Source organism: Colias philodice, chromosome 1 (assembly GCF_061535455.1).
Source record: "Colias philodice isolate Cphi_HAF_F1 chromosome 1, ilColPhil1 Martin Lab GWU primary, whole genome shotgun sequence".
Taxonomy (NCBI): Eukaryota; Metazoa; Arthropoda; class Insecta; order Lepidoptera; family Pieridae; genus Colias; species Colias philodice.
Genome location: NC_143086.1, coordinates 7,403,276 through 7,419,295, shown reverse-complemented (window position 1 = coordinate 7,419,295; position 16,020 = coordinate 7,403,276). Strand labels below are relative to the sequence as shown.

The 16,020-nt window shown below is 36.0% G+C and overlaps 1 protein-coding gene across 3 annotated transcripts in view; it reads left to right on the top strand.

Annotated features, from left to right (window-relative positions):
* The window catches only part of DIP2 (disco-interacting protein 2), a 69,089-nt gene extending 55,877 nt beyond the window's left edge, over positions 1-13,212 (top strand). For all 3 annotated transcript variants that reach the window (XM_089713762.1, XM_089713838.1, XM_089713708.1), the window contains 8 exons: positions 620-789; positions 5,575-5,778; positions 6,545-6,766; positions 7,873-8,081; positions 8,329-8,560; positions 8,693-8,802; positions 8,882-10,488; positions 10,590-13,212. In XM_089713762.1, coding sequence (XP_089569888.1) covers positions 620-789; positions 5,575-5,778; positions 6,545-6,766; positions 7,873-8,081; positions 8,329-8,560; positions 8,693-8,802; positions 8,882-10,488; positions 10,590-10,842 — 3,007 coding nt within the window. In that variant the 3' untranslated portion in view covers positions 10,843-13,212. The remainder of the gene's footprint in view (positions 1-619; positions 790-5,574; positions 5,779-6,544; positions 6,767-7,872; positions 8,082-8,328; positions 8,561-8,692; positions 8,803-8,881; positions 10,489-10,589) is intronic.
* The last annotated feature ends 2,808 nt before the right edge of the window (positions 13,213-16,020 follow it).

Below are 16,020 nucleotides of genomic sequence, written 5' to 3'. Positions count from 1 at the left end.
CACATAAATGAATGTTGCGGGAAGCACTTGATAGTGTATGAAGTGCTTAAATTTGTAGAATATTTCATACGAAGCCCGACAATTGACAAACCACATTTAGCGGCTTTGAAATGTATACAAAGCATTTCAAATTGTAATTAATCACACTTTATAATATTTAGTCTCGATAGTGGTTTAATGTTGTATAGAATTTCCCATTTAATTTCCCATATAAGTTACAAATACAGAACTAGGCTAATATGCCGTGATCTGTGAAACTTAAAGATCTCGGTTCGATCACTGCTCTACACAATTATTGCAAAATAAAATCTCTTAACAAGACATAATATTTTCTCTAAAGAAAAGCGAAATTTTTCTTCGAACGGACTATTTACATAGTACGTTATGGGCCCTCCACACAATGGGCAGCGTTGGCCTAACAAATGATAGTCGGTGTTTGCCACCAATACTGCGATTATGAATAAACATCTACAATGACGGCATCATTAAAATTTATTCAATCATAGACACTATCGTGATTGAATATGCTTGCCCAACGCTGCTCATTGATTGTGTAGAGGGTCCATTACATACAGGGTGGAGTAAAAGCATTACGTAATTGTTTCACGATATTTGTTAGGGCTTCAGTGGCGATAGTGAAGTCGCGCGATTTGCACTGGGGCCTGCTAGCGACGCGCGACCACAAGGAGATATCGCTCAACTCGCTGCGCTTGCTGCTCGTGGCGGACGGCGCCAACCCGTGGTCGCTGTCCTCGTGCGACCAGTTCCTGTCCGTGTTCCAGAGCAAAGGTTGGTGTATATATAAATAAATAAATAAATATTATAGGACATTATTACACAAATCGACCTAGTCCCACAGTAAGCTCAATTAAGGCTTGTGTTGTGGGAACTAGGCGACGATAAATATAATATTTAACACGTTCAGTACGGCATCGGGTCGAAAACACCTGAAGTGAACTATTCGCGCGGGCCGGAGGGAGATTTCTATTGCTATCGCATGGGCCGGGGTAGTTTACTTTAGGATTTTTTGTAGTGAGAGTGTGACAGATATATTGACTGGTATTCTGCCACTAAATAGTACCCATAAAAGGAAAAATATTGTATCGGATCTTAAAGACCTGATACGGCCTGCAAAGAAATTTTGTCCTTGCAGGACGGATATCGGATCTAAAAGACCCGATGCCTGATAACCCGATAGCCGGCCCTTGGTGACAGGTCAGTTAATTAGTGATGTGCATAATAATTAGACGTTGCAATATTGTATTGATATCTATTATTATATATCTAACAAAATTTTACGATTATGATGCGGCAATGGTAGCCGTGGTTGAGATTTTTGATAGTTAGAAAAAACATTTTTTACAAAGAGAAAAACAAATTTTGGAAAATAGATTTTACATTTTTATAGTGATTCCAAGAACTTTTTGATTCACCCTCGTATTGTCATAACTGTTATAATGAAGCGCATACTGTTTTTGAGGTAAAAATAAATTGATTTTTTTTAATTATATAGTCGATTCATTTGACATCACTAGCAATCGTATTCACTAGTGCCGGGATCAGGTGTATAAGATCCTATAATTTTACTACTTATTTAACATCATTTAATGATATTTTTTTCAAAAACGGGTCTAATGTTGTTATGCAGTGATTCAATAACAATACATTTCAAGAAAGAATATTAAAAAAAGTCTTCAACTGGATGACACATTTGATTTTAATGTCAAAAGGTGTAACAGGTCCTTTCCACCTGATGCCGGCCGTAAATGAAGTTCAACAACAGGTCTTGTAAGCCCTATGCCGGCCCAACGATAAGTAGCCAAAATCGGGCCCCGTCTTGAACGTGTTAATAAATACATAATATATAGATAACACCCAGACCCAAGAACAAATAATTGAGTTCATCTTGTGTGATATTTGCCCTGACCGGGGATCGAACCGGGACCGTCGGCTCAGTAGGCAGTTACTTTACATGTAAATTAGAAGTGAAACTTATTTAGGCGCGTCGAGAGTAAAATTTTAAGGTCGCGTCATGGCAATACCGTCACGTCGTGGACTAAGGACGATTTTGGTATCTTGAATCTTGCCAAAGAAATTTCACTTCTGACACGTCTGTTAGGCACACACGCTCTTTTTCTATTTCGCGCAATCGGCATATACCTCTCCGCGGTTACAGACAATTTCAATGTTATGTAATGAAACTTAATCCTAAGATCAATACACTAATCTGTACATCCGTACAAAATCCGTAACACCCTGTATACAGTTATAATAATAATTATATATACCTTGTTTTCCGCAACACAGTATTTTAACTTTTAAGATTTGAATACAATTGGGGTACTTGTTACAAACTTATCATTTGAACACGAAAAAGTCGGGTGAATAATGTATGTACCTTTCAATTTATGAAAGAATTTTCTAAATGGTTTTAAATATCTTTGGACTTAAATTAAAAAAATGTGGAATAAGTAAAAACAAAACTAGATTTATAATAACGAGATTAATTACGGATGGAATTACTAAATACTCAACAAACATTTTCGAGCAATTAGAATAAGTTGTATATATTTTTTGTTCTTCTTACTTATTACGTTGTTATTAAAATTTTATTAAAGTTTTAATAGTAAACACTTAACAACGGAATAGAAGACTTGAAGCGAAAAAATAATTTGCATGTAATGATGTCATTATCTATTCATTGCTTGTTCATGGCGTTAATTGTGATGATAGTCGTTGCTATCAACTTCATGAATAAACATGTAGGTAACTACAATTAGACCGGACTCTCAGTGGAGTTTCGTTTGCAAAAATCGCGGACCTAAATCTGACTTCTGATATATATTGTATAGATCCCAGACATCCTATAGACAGATGTTGCCAACCAGTTTTGTGGTCCCCCTGCCCGCACCCCGGTAATTAAATATGGCATACAAAGAAAAAAATAAAAATTTCCAAAACATGCCGTGTGGGGTATCAAATGAAAGAGCTTATTGAGTAGATTACGAATATATAGCATACTATATACATTTCTTACACTTTCTCTAAGATTTTTTAGAAAATTTACGAAAATGGTCCATTTTTGAGTTAACTTTAAACCACTATAGATTGAAAACTCATGAATATATTTTTTAAATTATTATTTTAAATAATTAACAATAGTCCATTGTTTACGATTCAATGTTTCGTACAGTGAAATAGTTGCATGGGGGAGTGGGGGGAGCATTCAAAGATGGCGAGTATATTTTCAAGTTCATATAGTATATAGTTATTTTCATCAAATCCACCACATAGCTCACTTATATTATATTACGAACTATTGAATCATAAACAATGGACTATTGTTAATTATTAAAAATAATAATTTAAAAAATATATTCATGAGTTTTCAATCTATAGTGGTTTAAAGTTAACTCAAAAATGGACCATTTTCGTAAATTTTCTAAAAAATCTTAGAGAAAGTGTAAGAAATGTATATAGTATGCTATATATTCGTGATCTACTCAATAAGCTCTTTCATTTGATACCCCACACGGCATGTTTTGGAAATTTTTATTTTTTCTTTGTATGCCATATTTAATTACCGGGGTGCGGGCAGGGGGACCACAAAACTGGTTGGCAACATCTGTCTATAGGATGTCTGGGACCTATACAATATATATCAGAAGTCAGATTTAGGTCCGCTATTTTCGCAAACGAACATCTCCTTGGAGCCTGCTCTAAATATACTATCTACTTTTAAATAACGTTTATTTGTAAGACACCGTTAGGAAATATTAAGTTTTTTTGCCTAAATATATAGTAAGGTTAGGTCTTAGGGTTAGGTACTTGTGAATTATCAATTCCGATTTAGTTTCTCGATACGACTTCTTACTTTCAACAGAATGAAGGCTAATTTTTTAACGTTATCTTTTATTGCATTTAACAGCCACAAAAATTTCATGAAACTGTTTATTAATCGTACTTTATCGAGTTTAAAATCAATATTGAACATATTCTGAAAAGCAATCTAAATACTAAAAAAAACTAAAACCCCTTTTAATCTAGCCATATCAGCGATTTCTTCAATATGCAGCATGTTAGAGATTAAATTTCCAATATATTCTCAGAGAAGCGCTCAGCTAGTGAGACGCGAATACTTAGCGAAGGAGCGTCGAGATTCTTATTTTTTATTAAAAATAAAAAATAAACGACGATAATATGTGAAATTGAATTTTCAGTCCGCTTCTTATGGAAATTAAAAATGTTCCCTTATGAAGAAAATTAGTTTTACTCCTTTATTATGATCTCATCAAATATTATCTTATATATAAAATTCTCGTGTCACAATGTTAGTCTGCATACTCCTCCGAAACGGGTGGACCGATTCTCATGAAATTTTCTGTGCATATCGGGTAAGTCTGAGAATCGGCCAACATCTATTTTTCATATGTACCACGGGCGAAGCCGACCGCTAGTATTCTTATAAGCTTTTTTTTACATACTCATTCTTTCATAAAGTGTTGTAGCTGTAATGTAAGATTACATTTCAATTCTGGAATACTTACTATGAAAGTTAATGTATATTTAGTAGAAAATTTATCACTGCTTATTTATTATTCAGGAACGAAAAAGCAACGCCGAGTAGTTAAATATACAAATATATGAATTCTTTTAGGAATTAGATGAGTTACACATTCTATTTTTGTTACTGAAATAGAAACAGAAAACATTTTACCCCGTATGTATTTTTATATTATAAGGTTTCGAGCAAAAATTGATAAAAATGTAGCATATAATATATAGAATATAAAACCGAAAAGTTTCTTTTTTAGTTTATTTTCCACAAGTTGTTTTGACTTTGAGTTATTTGATCAACTATTTTTTATAAAATACTTTGAAAAATATTTGATTTCACTCTGAAACAAAGATTGTTGCAGTTTATTTGATATATCGCCAGATCATAGAAATAAAATATTTTCATTTTTTGCAGCTGCTATATGTATATAATATGTCTCTTAGCACCGAACGTTTTTAAAAATTCATAGGTGCAATGTTCTCAAATGCAAACTCAAACATTTTATGCTGAATGCAATATAACAAGGTACATTCAAATGCGCATTGGGATTGTCATGTACGTATGACATGCAGACAACGTTCTTGGAACCAAATATTTTTGAAATTTCCTCCGTTGCAATATTCTCAGTTATATGTCCAATGTTTTAACCAGTGGACATTTTATTCATTTTCATACATCTATGAGAAACTAGCTGACTCAACAGACGTCGTCCTGTCTTGAGTTGTGCAAATTGTCAAACTTGTTTAAATAGCCATTTCTTTTACGATACTGACGATAGTTGAACGTGACAACGTCTTAAGGCCGATTGTGCTTCTTTGTCGCTCGTTCCGCGCTCTCGCTTGCACTTCAAGTCTTACATGGAACGCCTCAGAGCGAGATAACGCCGCATGAGTCATGTTTTTTCGTGCGTGCAGCCGGCTCTATCGAATTATAAGACGTTGTCACGTCAAAAAGTTTCATTTCTGACACGTGCGCTCAACACACGCTCTTTTTTATTGGCACGTTTTACAAATCAGGTGTCCGCGGCGACGCGATCTGCCCGTGCGCGTGCAGCAGCGAGTCGATGTCGGTGTGCGTGCGGCGCGCGGGCCGCGGCGGCTCGTCGGCGGGCCGCGGCGTGCTGTCCATGTCGGGCCTGTCGTACGGGGTCGTGCGTGTCGACGCGGAGAACTCGCTCACGTCGCTCACGCTGCAGGACTGCGGACAGGTGATGCCGTCGTGTGAGTATGATTCTTGAATAATTGTAGTGGTCTAAATTGTGTTCCTTTTTTGAATCTGTTTTGTGTAATTGGCTAAATTCACAATGGGCAGCTGCAGCGTTGCAGTTGGCCCAACTTGCCTGGCCCAGTTGGTCGGTGTTTGCCGCCATTGAGGTATTATAAATCTTTAATGACGGCCGATCATAGACATTTACGCCGCTTACACTATCGTGATCGCCTCTACCCGCCCAAAGCTGCTCATTGTGAGGAGCGTTTTATAGGCCTATAAGGATAAAAGTAACATAGTGATTTTAAATTGAAATAATTATTTATAGGTGATTGAAATATAGGTTACCAGTATATAGTTTTCATTTAAAAATTAAAAATAACTCGTTTTATACAATGTGTATAACATTGCTATAATGTGTATGTGTATTATGTATTACGTAGGTTTAGACGTTTAAGCTGTAGAGCTTCGAGTCACTTAATAGCACGCTCTATCGACTAAATGGCTTAATGGATTTGAGCTCGAGAGGTTTTGTGATTACGCTCGTGCGAGTGATACTAGGGTGTATTGAAATCTTAAAATAGGAATACGGTTTTTTCATGCAGATAACAATGCCTTCAGGAGATTGCATTTATTTCACTTAATTAAAACACATTATGATATTGAAACATACTTTACATAGTACTAAATTTATTAAAGAAAATGAAATTTAATGTCACATTTTAAAAAGAAAACTGTAAATTTCCAAAAAAATATACTTACTCGAGTTAACTTCAACAGGCGTAATCGTGGTGGTGAAAATGGAGGGTCCAGCGTACCTCTGCAAGACGGACGAAGTGGGCGAGATCTGCGTGTTGTCCGGGGCAACCGGATCCGGGTACTGGGGGCTGCCCGGGCTCACCAACACGGTGTTCCGGGTTCGACCGCTGGATGCAGATGGTGAAGCAATCGGCGAGGAGCACTATGTGAGGAGCGGCCTGCTGGGATTCTTGGGGCCCGGAGGTGAGATATAAAATATGTATAAAATATTCTACCTTTACAGAATGAACGAACAGATTTGTGTGTTGTGAGGGGCAACCGGGTCCGGACACACAAGGAATGGCAGATAAACTAAAATATATAATTTATATGCCAAAAAATATGTGCTAAATAAATCGTAATTTTACACGTGACACACACAGGTCATTGACATTCTCACCTGAGACACCACTTTTAATTACCTGTATACATTTTGATGCTTATTCCGTCACTTATGCGTAACATAATCCTTATGAATATTGATAACCTTTGTAATGTTGATGCTTCAGGCCTTATAATTAACTCTTTCTTGTTTTTAATACGTATTATTTATCAATTCGATCTGATACAAAGATTTGCAATGTTCTAACATATAGGAGAGTTTCCCTTATGTCTATTCTAATTCTAAGAATCAATTATTATAAACGCCCATTGTGCCATACAATAAATTTCTCATGGAGTGAAAGCTTTGCCTAAGAAGTCAATCAATAGGTTAATACAGCGATAACCCATAACCCTATAAAGGCATTACACATTATATCCGACGTTAAGACTGTAATATATTTTGCGTTTTACATAGTTTAAAATAATAATAAATGTTCTATTCAAATATATTTTTTAATTACTTGGATTATTTTTATGTGTACGTATTGATATAGTGTTTGGAACGACAAATAATTTTATTGATTCAGAGTCTTCATAGGCAAACTAGACATATTGTTTATAGATATATAGCAGCATAATTTATAGAAATTTTATCAGAAAATATACTCATCTAACTAGTAGTTGATTATCTTATAGAGATATAATCCAAATTCGAATTATAAATATAGATGCATAAGTATATAAATTATAAATACTTATAGATGCATAGTTTATAGCAATTTTATCACAAAATATACTCATCTAACTAATATAATAATCTATAGAGATATAATCCAAATTCAATATTTTTATCATATTTAAAAATAAGTATTCCACAAAAAACTTATTATTTAACTAACCTATTTATTGTATTTTATATCTGTGCATTGTACAATAAAGTGTTTTTTATTTATTTATTTATTTATTTAAAAAACCAATTTCCCCAGGTCTCGTGTTCGTATGCGGTTCCCGCGACGGGCTGATGACGGTAACCGGCCGCAAGCACAACATGGACGACATCATAGCGACCGTGCTGGCCGTGGAGCCGATGAAGTTCATATACCGGGGGCGTATAGCGGTGTTCTCTGTACGGGTGCTGCGGGATGAACGGATCTGTATAGTGGCCGAACAGCGCCCGGACTGTGGGGAGGAGGAGGTGAGATGGAGCATTGTGATGTATTTCTTCGATGTTTTGTTTGATAACCGAGTTATTTTTGTAATTGTAAGATTTACCCCCTTTTCTCGCATTTGTTGTGTTAGTTGTCTTGTTAGTTTATTCAATTTATGTACCTACTTTAAATAAATTTGCCCATCAGTAATAGTATAAATTAACAGAAGCTACTTTTAATAAGATTAATTTCATACGGATTCCATCATTCATTAGCTTGTTCTATAATTTGCAGTCATTCCAATGGATGTCACGCGTCTTGCAAGCGGTGGACTCGATTCACCAAGTGGGGATATATTGCCTGGCGTTGGTTCAGCCCAACTATCTGCCCAAAACACCTCTCGGTGGTATACATCTCAGCGAATGCAAGCGAAGATTCCTTGAGGGCACTCTACACCCAGCCAATGTGTTGATGTGTCCACACACGTGCGTCACTAATCTTCCAAAACCAAGAGAAATACACTCGGGTATGCCATTAATCTACTAACTCGTTATTTATGTCTTTGTTATAATTTTATTGTTGTGTGTTGAAATAAATGGTTTCTTTCTATTTTGCTCTTGGATAAATGTGATGTGTTTAAAACGTATTCATTTTGTAGATGTCGGTCCCGCATCCGTTATTGTTGGCAACCTTGTTCAAGGCAACCGCCTTGCATCTGCGCAAGGCCGCGATATGGGATATTCTGATGATTCGGATGCAGCTCGCAAGGTATATTTCTTTCTTAAATTAAACTCAATAATATTAATTTGAGCTTACTTCTTACATTTTTTTTTTCTATTTGTTTCAGTATCAATTCATATCTCAAATCCTAAGATGGCGCGCACAGAGCACATCGGACCACGTTATATTCACGTTGCTGAATTCAAAAGGAGCAGCTACTAAAGTTCTTACATGCGCTGAATTGCACAAAAAGGCTGAGAGAATTGGGAATCTTTTGTTAGAAAAGGGGCGTGTCAATACTGGCGATCATGTCGCTTTAATATTTCCCCCGGGACTTGATCTCATTTGCGCATTCTACGGCTGTCTCTACGTCGGCGCAGTTCCGGTGACAATTCGCCCGCCGCACCCACAAAACCTCCACACGACATTGCCAACTGTACGAATGATCGTAGATGTCAGCAAAGCCACACTAGTCCTCTCTAATCAATCTGTGATAAAGTTACTGCGCTCAAAAGAAGCCAGTAACGTAATCGATAGCAAGGCGTGGCCCATTACCCTGGACACGGATGATATGCCGAAAAAGAAATTACCTATCCTATACAGAGCACCAACGGCTGAAATGTTAGCTTACCTGGACTTTAGCGTATCTACCACGGGAATGCTGGCTGGTATCAAAATGTCGCACGCAGCAGTCACATCTCTATGTCGTTCAATGAAAATAGCTTGCGAGCTCTATCCTTCGCGTCATATAGCGCTTTGCCTCGATCCATACTGTGGCCTCGGCTTCGCTCTCTGGTGTCTCAGTAGCATTTATTCTGGTCATCATTCTATTCTCATACCCCCCTCTGAGGTTGAAATTAACCCTGCATTATGGCTCAGTGCTGTCTCTCAATACAAAGTGCGTGACACTTTCTGCTCTTATGGAGTGATGGAATTGTGCACCAAGGGCCTGGGCAGTTCAGTGAATCAATTAAAAGCTAAAGGCATCAATCTTGCCTGTGTCAGAACATGCGTGGTCGTCGCTGAAGAACGACCTCGAATAAACTTAACGAACTCCTTCTCGAAACTCTTCTCAGCTCTCGGTTTGAGTCCGAGAGCCGTGTCGACGTCTTTCGGATGCCGCGTGAATATTGCTATATGTCTACAAGGCGCTTCTAGTCCTGAGCCATCAACTGTCTACGTAGACCTGCGAGCTTTGCGAAACGATCGCGTTTCGTTGGTCGAGCGCGGTAGCCCACATTCCCTCTGTCTTATGGAATCTGGAAAACTATTACCCGGTGTAAAAGTGATCACAGCGAATCCCGAGACTAAGGGTCAATGCGGGGATTCCCATTTGGGCGAGATATGGGTGCAATCGCCGCACAACGCGAGCGGGTACTTCACTATTTACGGCGACGAGAGCGACTACGCGGACCACTTCAGCGCGCAGCTGGTAACCGGCAACACGGGAGAGGTGTACGCGAGAACGGGTTATTTGGGCTTTCTGAGGAGAACTGAGATTAGTACCACTGGAACTGGCGATGACACTTCCCTCATATCACGCGATAGTGATACTGAGTCACTGGCCTCCGCGTGTGGCAGTATGGGAGGCTTGATGTCCGACACGCACGACACTCACGATGCCGTGTTTGTGGTCGGAGCGCTCGACGAAACGATCATGCTGCGCGGGATGCGCTACCATCCTATCGATATAGAGAATTCTGTGATGCGATGCCACAAGAAGATAGCTGAATGGTATATATTTTAGGTTTATTTTCTCAAGTTAACAATTAAAGGCTATTCCATATTTATTTAGTTTAGTTACTCGAACTAATAATTTATTATCTCATTTCCAGTGCCGTTTTCACATGGACCAATCTACTAGTAGTCGTGGTAGAACTAGACGGTAACGATAGCGAAGCTCTCAATCTGGTACCGTTAGTCACCAACACGGTGCTCGAAGAACATCACCTCATAGTCGGCGTCGTGGTCGTAGTCGACCCCGGAGTCGTGCCGATCAACTCTCGCGGCGAGAAACAACGCATGCACCTCCGAGATGGCTTCCTTTCGGACCAAATAGACGCCATCTACATCGCATACAACATGTAATATTCACCCAAGCACGGAATACGCAAACGGTCCGACACAGTCAAACGTAAACCAAAAAAGTGATCGCACAATCGTCTATGGTTGTCCGAATCAATGCGTCACTGTTTGTGTATCTCCTTGCGCCACCACGCCATACTTTAATCAAAGATTCGATCACATCAACACTGTAGCTTACGGTGTCCCATCGGTTATTATTAGTGTCAAGCATAGATATACCGCCGATATAAAATCAGTGTTTAGCTTTATTATCTTATCCCTTAAGACTTTTCTAATGTATCTGTAATGAGTGTTGTTGGATTACGTAATTTAAAATTACTGCACATTTTTCTTGGAAGCGAAACATATTAGTCACTTTTAAAAAATATCGATTATCAGTCATGTCTAGAAACAGAATCCATTTTTTGTAATGTTTCTAGGTGTCATTAAAGAAACTACTCGAGCTGTAAGAGTAGGTGATTTGTCTGATATCGACACAAGACTGATTAAAGTCTGAATACTTTGTTTAATATTAATTTAAGATCACTTCAATAAATATCTTGTGTCACGTTGTGTGCCGGATTTCACTAATGTTGAATAAGAAGTAAATTAACACAAAATAGACAATTGTTGGCACATAAATCCCAATTTAGTGGCGTCTATCGCTCTTCATATAAAATGATGTTAAAGTATCTTCTATTAGCATTTTAAGTAGGGACGTATATAAATTATTATCGTAATTGTCTTTGAGCATACATACAGCTTGTATCGTTCTATTGTACACAATTATATTGTTGTGATTATTGTGAAACAAGTAATTTTTAATGTTAGTTCGTATATAAATGTATTACTACCGATAAATATAATAGCGTTAGTGAGTATTGTGTAAACATAATATATTGCATTTAATGTCTTGATTGATTTCACGTTTGCGTTATGTATCTTAGACAATAAACTTGACTGATAGGGTTCACGGTCCGCGCAAAAAGTACAATGGCCTTGTTATAAAGAACTGAGCTCAATTCAAAACAATAGTTCGACACTTGGAGCCCAGTAGACTACGACTTGCCACCTAGGAATTAGAATAAGCATCGACTGTTGAAAATCCTACTGTACTCAAAAATAATTACCTGTGCTTTACTGTGAATGTAAATATCAGTAAACTTGAAGTTTTATTTGCGGTAACTTTGTCGTAGTCTACATAAAGCTTTAGCAATTTTTACTTTTAACATTTATTTTTAATCATAACTTGTGCCAAGTTTCCATTATAGCTCATGTGGATTTTATACATCCATTTTTTAGGTACTAATGGTTGTAGTGGAATCTTAGTGTTGAAGTTAATTTACGCAGCGTTTTTTATAGCTTTTTATTTTATAAGCTTGCTTGCAATATAGATTTTTTCTACACGTTTAATATGTGTGATATTCAGACAAAAAAAAATACTAATATAAAAACACACTATGACTCTACTTAGCTGTTATGAATCACTTCGAACAATAAACATAATATTATTGATTTGCAAGTAGAAAATACGCAATTTTCGCAATTGTACGTGAAATAAATGTAGCGTAGTGTAAGGGTAGCATAATTTTTATTTGTTATCTGTATTCCATTCCAGTATGTTTTGAATAGCAGATAATGAACTTCATTTTATAGATCATTGAATTATTAAATTTAATTAATTCTTTACTGATATTTCTTTATAATCATATTTTATTTAATTTAATTATTTATTGATAAATTGTACATATAATTTTGTTATTTATTTTTACGTTGAATGGTTCTGTTTAGCATAATATGTTGTTTTGATAGGGGTCACCGTTGTGTTAGAATTTTATTACATGTAAAGGATTTAGAACTTTTATTTACAATCGCTTGATTTCATCACTATAAAGGAATGTTTTATCGTATAATTTTAAACATAGTCATCTTACAATGTAAGTATACAAGTAGTTAATAATAATAACTCAAATTAATGTTTAATGAACAAATGTCTTATTCATAATCCTATTTCGTAACTTATAATTATTATTACGCATAATTTGTAGGTACGAGGTCCGGCAGTGAAATTTAACCAATCTATATATCATAATCATAGTCATTGTAAAGTGTTTGTCAGAACAAAGTTTAATCAACATAACCAATCACTTATAATGGTATTGTAAATTTTTGAAATTAATAATTGTCATATGTGATCTAAGTGATACAAATAATGTGCGCACAAAATTGTAACTTTTCGGCAATAACTTGTTATAAAAATATTTTAGAAAATTGACATTACTTATGTATCAGAGTTTGTACTACGTCGCCAAAATGGCCTGTTAGGACTTTGTATCCGCTTTACAATTGTGATTATTTTCTGGAACATGAATAAATAAACTTGCTCTTTAACAATTGTTTTTATTCATTTTCAATCTAAATAATAGTAGAAATACTTACTACCTTAAAGATGAAGAGTAAGTATGAAATGGCTTTCCGAATAAAGAAGCATCTGATCCTTAGTGGCTTTTCCGCCAATAATGTGCGCCGATGTGTAGCGAGGAATGTGTTTGTAAAGAGCCAATCATATCGCTTAATTTAGTTTGAAGCCTTAAAGCGTTTGAAGCGATACTATTGGATATTTACAAATATATTCCTCGCTACTCCTTCCAATCCTCGCACCTTATTGGTGAAAAAGCATTCTTAGAATGAGCCAGATCGCGGTGTTGAACGAGATCCGAATTAAGATCGATCTTCACCCATCTGATAACCAGAGGAGACGTATTTTTAATGAAATATAATACTTATTAACAAATGTTGTATCTCAAAAAGTGCACATGGCTATCTTTAATTTAGTACAGTCCCCAATTGAAATAAAATTCATTTCCGTGGGACTCACCTCCGTCATACGGACTACTGATATCCACTTAATCGGCATGTTTTTCTGAACACAAAAAACGCGGTAGTCACTTCCTAAGGGTATGGAGGGGGCAGCTATGACGTAGCAAAGGTGGCCGTCGCATCGAGCCGTTCTATTGTGCGGTATATCTAGATACCGATTTACTTAAAAAGGGTGTCAATTGAAAGATTATTAAATAAACATTTGATTCTTAATGTATCTTATTAATGTAAAACTAGTACCAAGTACCAAAGTAAAATCCACATTTTATGAAATACATATTTTTTCTGAAGTGAAACTTCTTTATCGGGGTTGGACAAAAATTTAGTGTAACATTTTTGCGTTACGCCGTACGCGTGACATTTTTGCGTTACGCCGTACGCGTGAAATTTTTGCGTTACGCCGTACGCGTGACATTTTTGCGTTACGCCGTACGCGTGACATTTTTGCGTTACGCCACACTCGTGACATTTTTAAGGACATAAAGAAGTTTCACTTCTTACGTGTGTACTCTAGTACACGCATACATATTTTTTTTTAATGTAAAAATCTCGGTGACTGTTAGAATTATTAGAATTTAGCTTATAAAACATACAGCTACTTTTATCATCTTTCTAATGAACCTTAAATAATGACAATCGAGCAGTTAACAACGAAATTACAGCCTATTAATTGAGCGTCTGTAGCGCCAAATTAGCCCTTTTTTGGTATGAATCATCTTGAAATTATCTTTAAATATAATAAAATCGTTGGAAAGTTAAAACTGTACATTGAATATTTATTTAAAATAATACTTGGGGTGTGAATTGTGATCTACAATATATACCGAAGCCAAAATTATAGTTTTTAGAATTTGTGTCTGCTTGGCTTTATGTCTGTCCGGGCTAAACTCAAAAAGTACTGTATGGATTTATCTACTTCAAATTTGGAACAGAGATAGCTTGAGACATGAGGAAGGTTATAGGGTTCGTTTTATCCCGGAAATTCCATGGAAACGGGAACTATGCGTGTGTTTCTTTGACTATGCGGGCGAAGCCGCTGGCGGAAAGCTGTGTAAAATAATATTATTCTGAATAAAAAGTAGTTAGTTACGCCAATTTTATTGATTTTAATTTCCTGATAATATGTGAGCAGAAACGTATTACATAGATAGTATTTTCAGTGTGTTTTTCTAATGTGATCAGCATAATAAATAGCATAGGACAGCGCACTTTACTTGGATTAAGTTAAGATTAATTACAAGATTAATAATAATGGTTTTTAGTAAACTCAATACAAGGCTAAAATTTAATAAAAACTGGTTAAAACATTTGTATCGGACGTGGCATATCCCTTCCAAGCACTTTTGTTTCATGTCACTACATACACAACTAGTCTATTGAAATGTTACATTTTTTAGGCCTAACCTTGCTACTTAAAACCAAGTTTGTGGGGTCGCAACCCTTGTCCCACGGCCGCCATCTTGAAAATAGCGGTTCAAATGGTCTTTACGATATAATGTATCTCTTAAAATATTTATCTGATAAAAAAAATGTTAACATTATTTGTTGCAAATTAACTTCTCTACAACTTTGTTCCAGTCACTTTTTGTCGTAGATAAATAAAAAAGTTATGAGCGAAAATGTTCAGAAATTAGAGATACATATCTAAGTATAGATATGTATTTATATATTTTTCAATAAAACTTTTTTTTATAAATTTACGATGAAATTCAGACCATTTTTGTAGATTGTTTTTCGAGGAACAACTTTTATACACAACTATGTTTGCATTCTGCCAATATAATGCCTGGTAGTGGTAAGTGGCTCTTAAGCTCTTAGCGCATGCAGGCGAAACGTAAATCGTTGAGGTTATTTGACAAAAACCAAGGCTGGTTATTAGAACTGACTTGTTCTGCCTGCTAGATGGAAAAGATTCATACACTCAACTGAAAACAAAGACCGTCTATCTAATTTTCTATCAAAAGAAATATCCATTCAGGCATCGGAACTTCAAACAAAAGAATAAGATATCCTTAACGAGCAGCAATATTCCAGAACATCAGAAAACTTGATTAATCACACAATCATCAAAGAAAAACTGTTTATTGCCTTGCAAAAATTTCAGCTTACTTTACAAAGTTTATTTTTCAAAAGGTATTTTTTTCTGGGTTGTAACTAAATCCTCAGTAATTTTATCCTTGATAGGCAGTAGAGGGCAGTAGGCACATATATTTGTATTTACTTAATTTTTTAGAAAGCCGAAATAGTTACGTAATACCACAGTAATACAAACAAATATTAGGTTAAAGTAAAAAAAAGTATAAATTTCAATGTAAAAAAGAA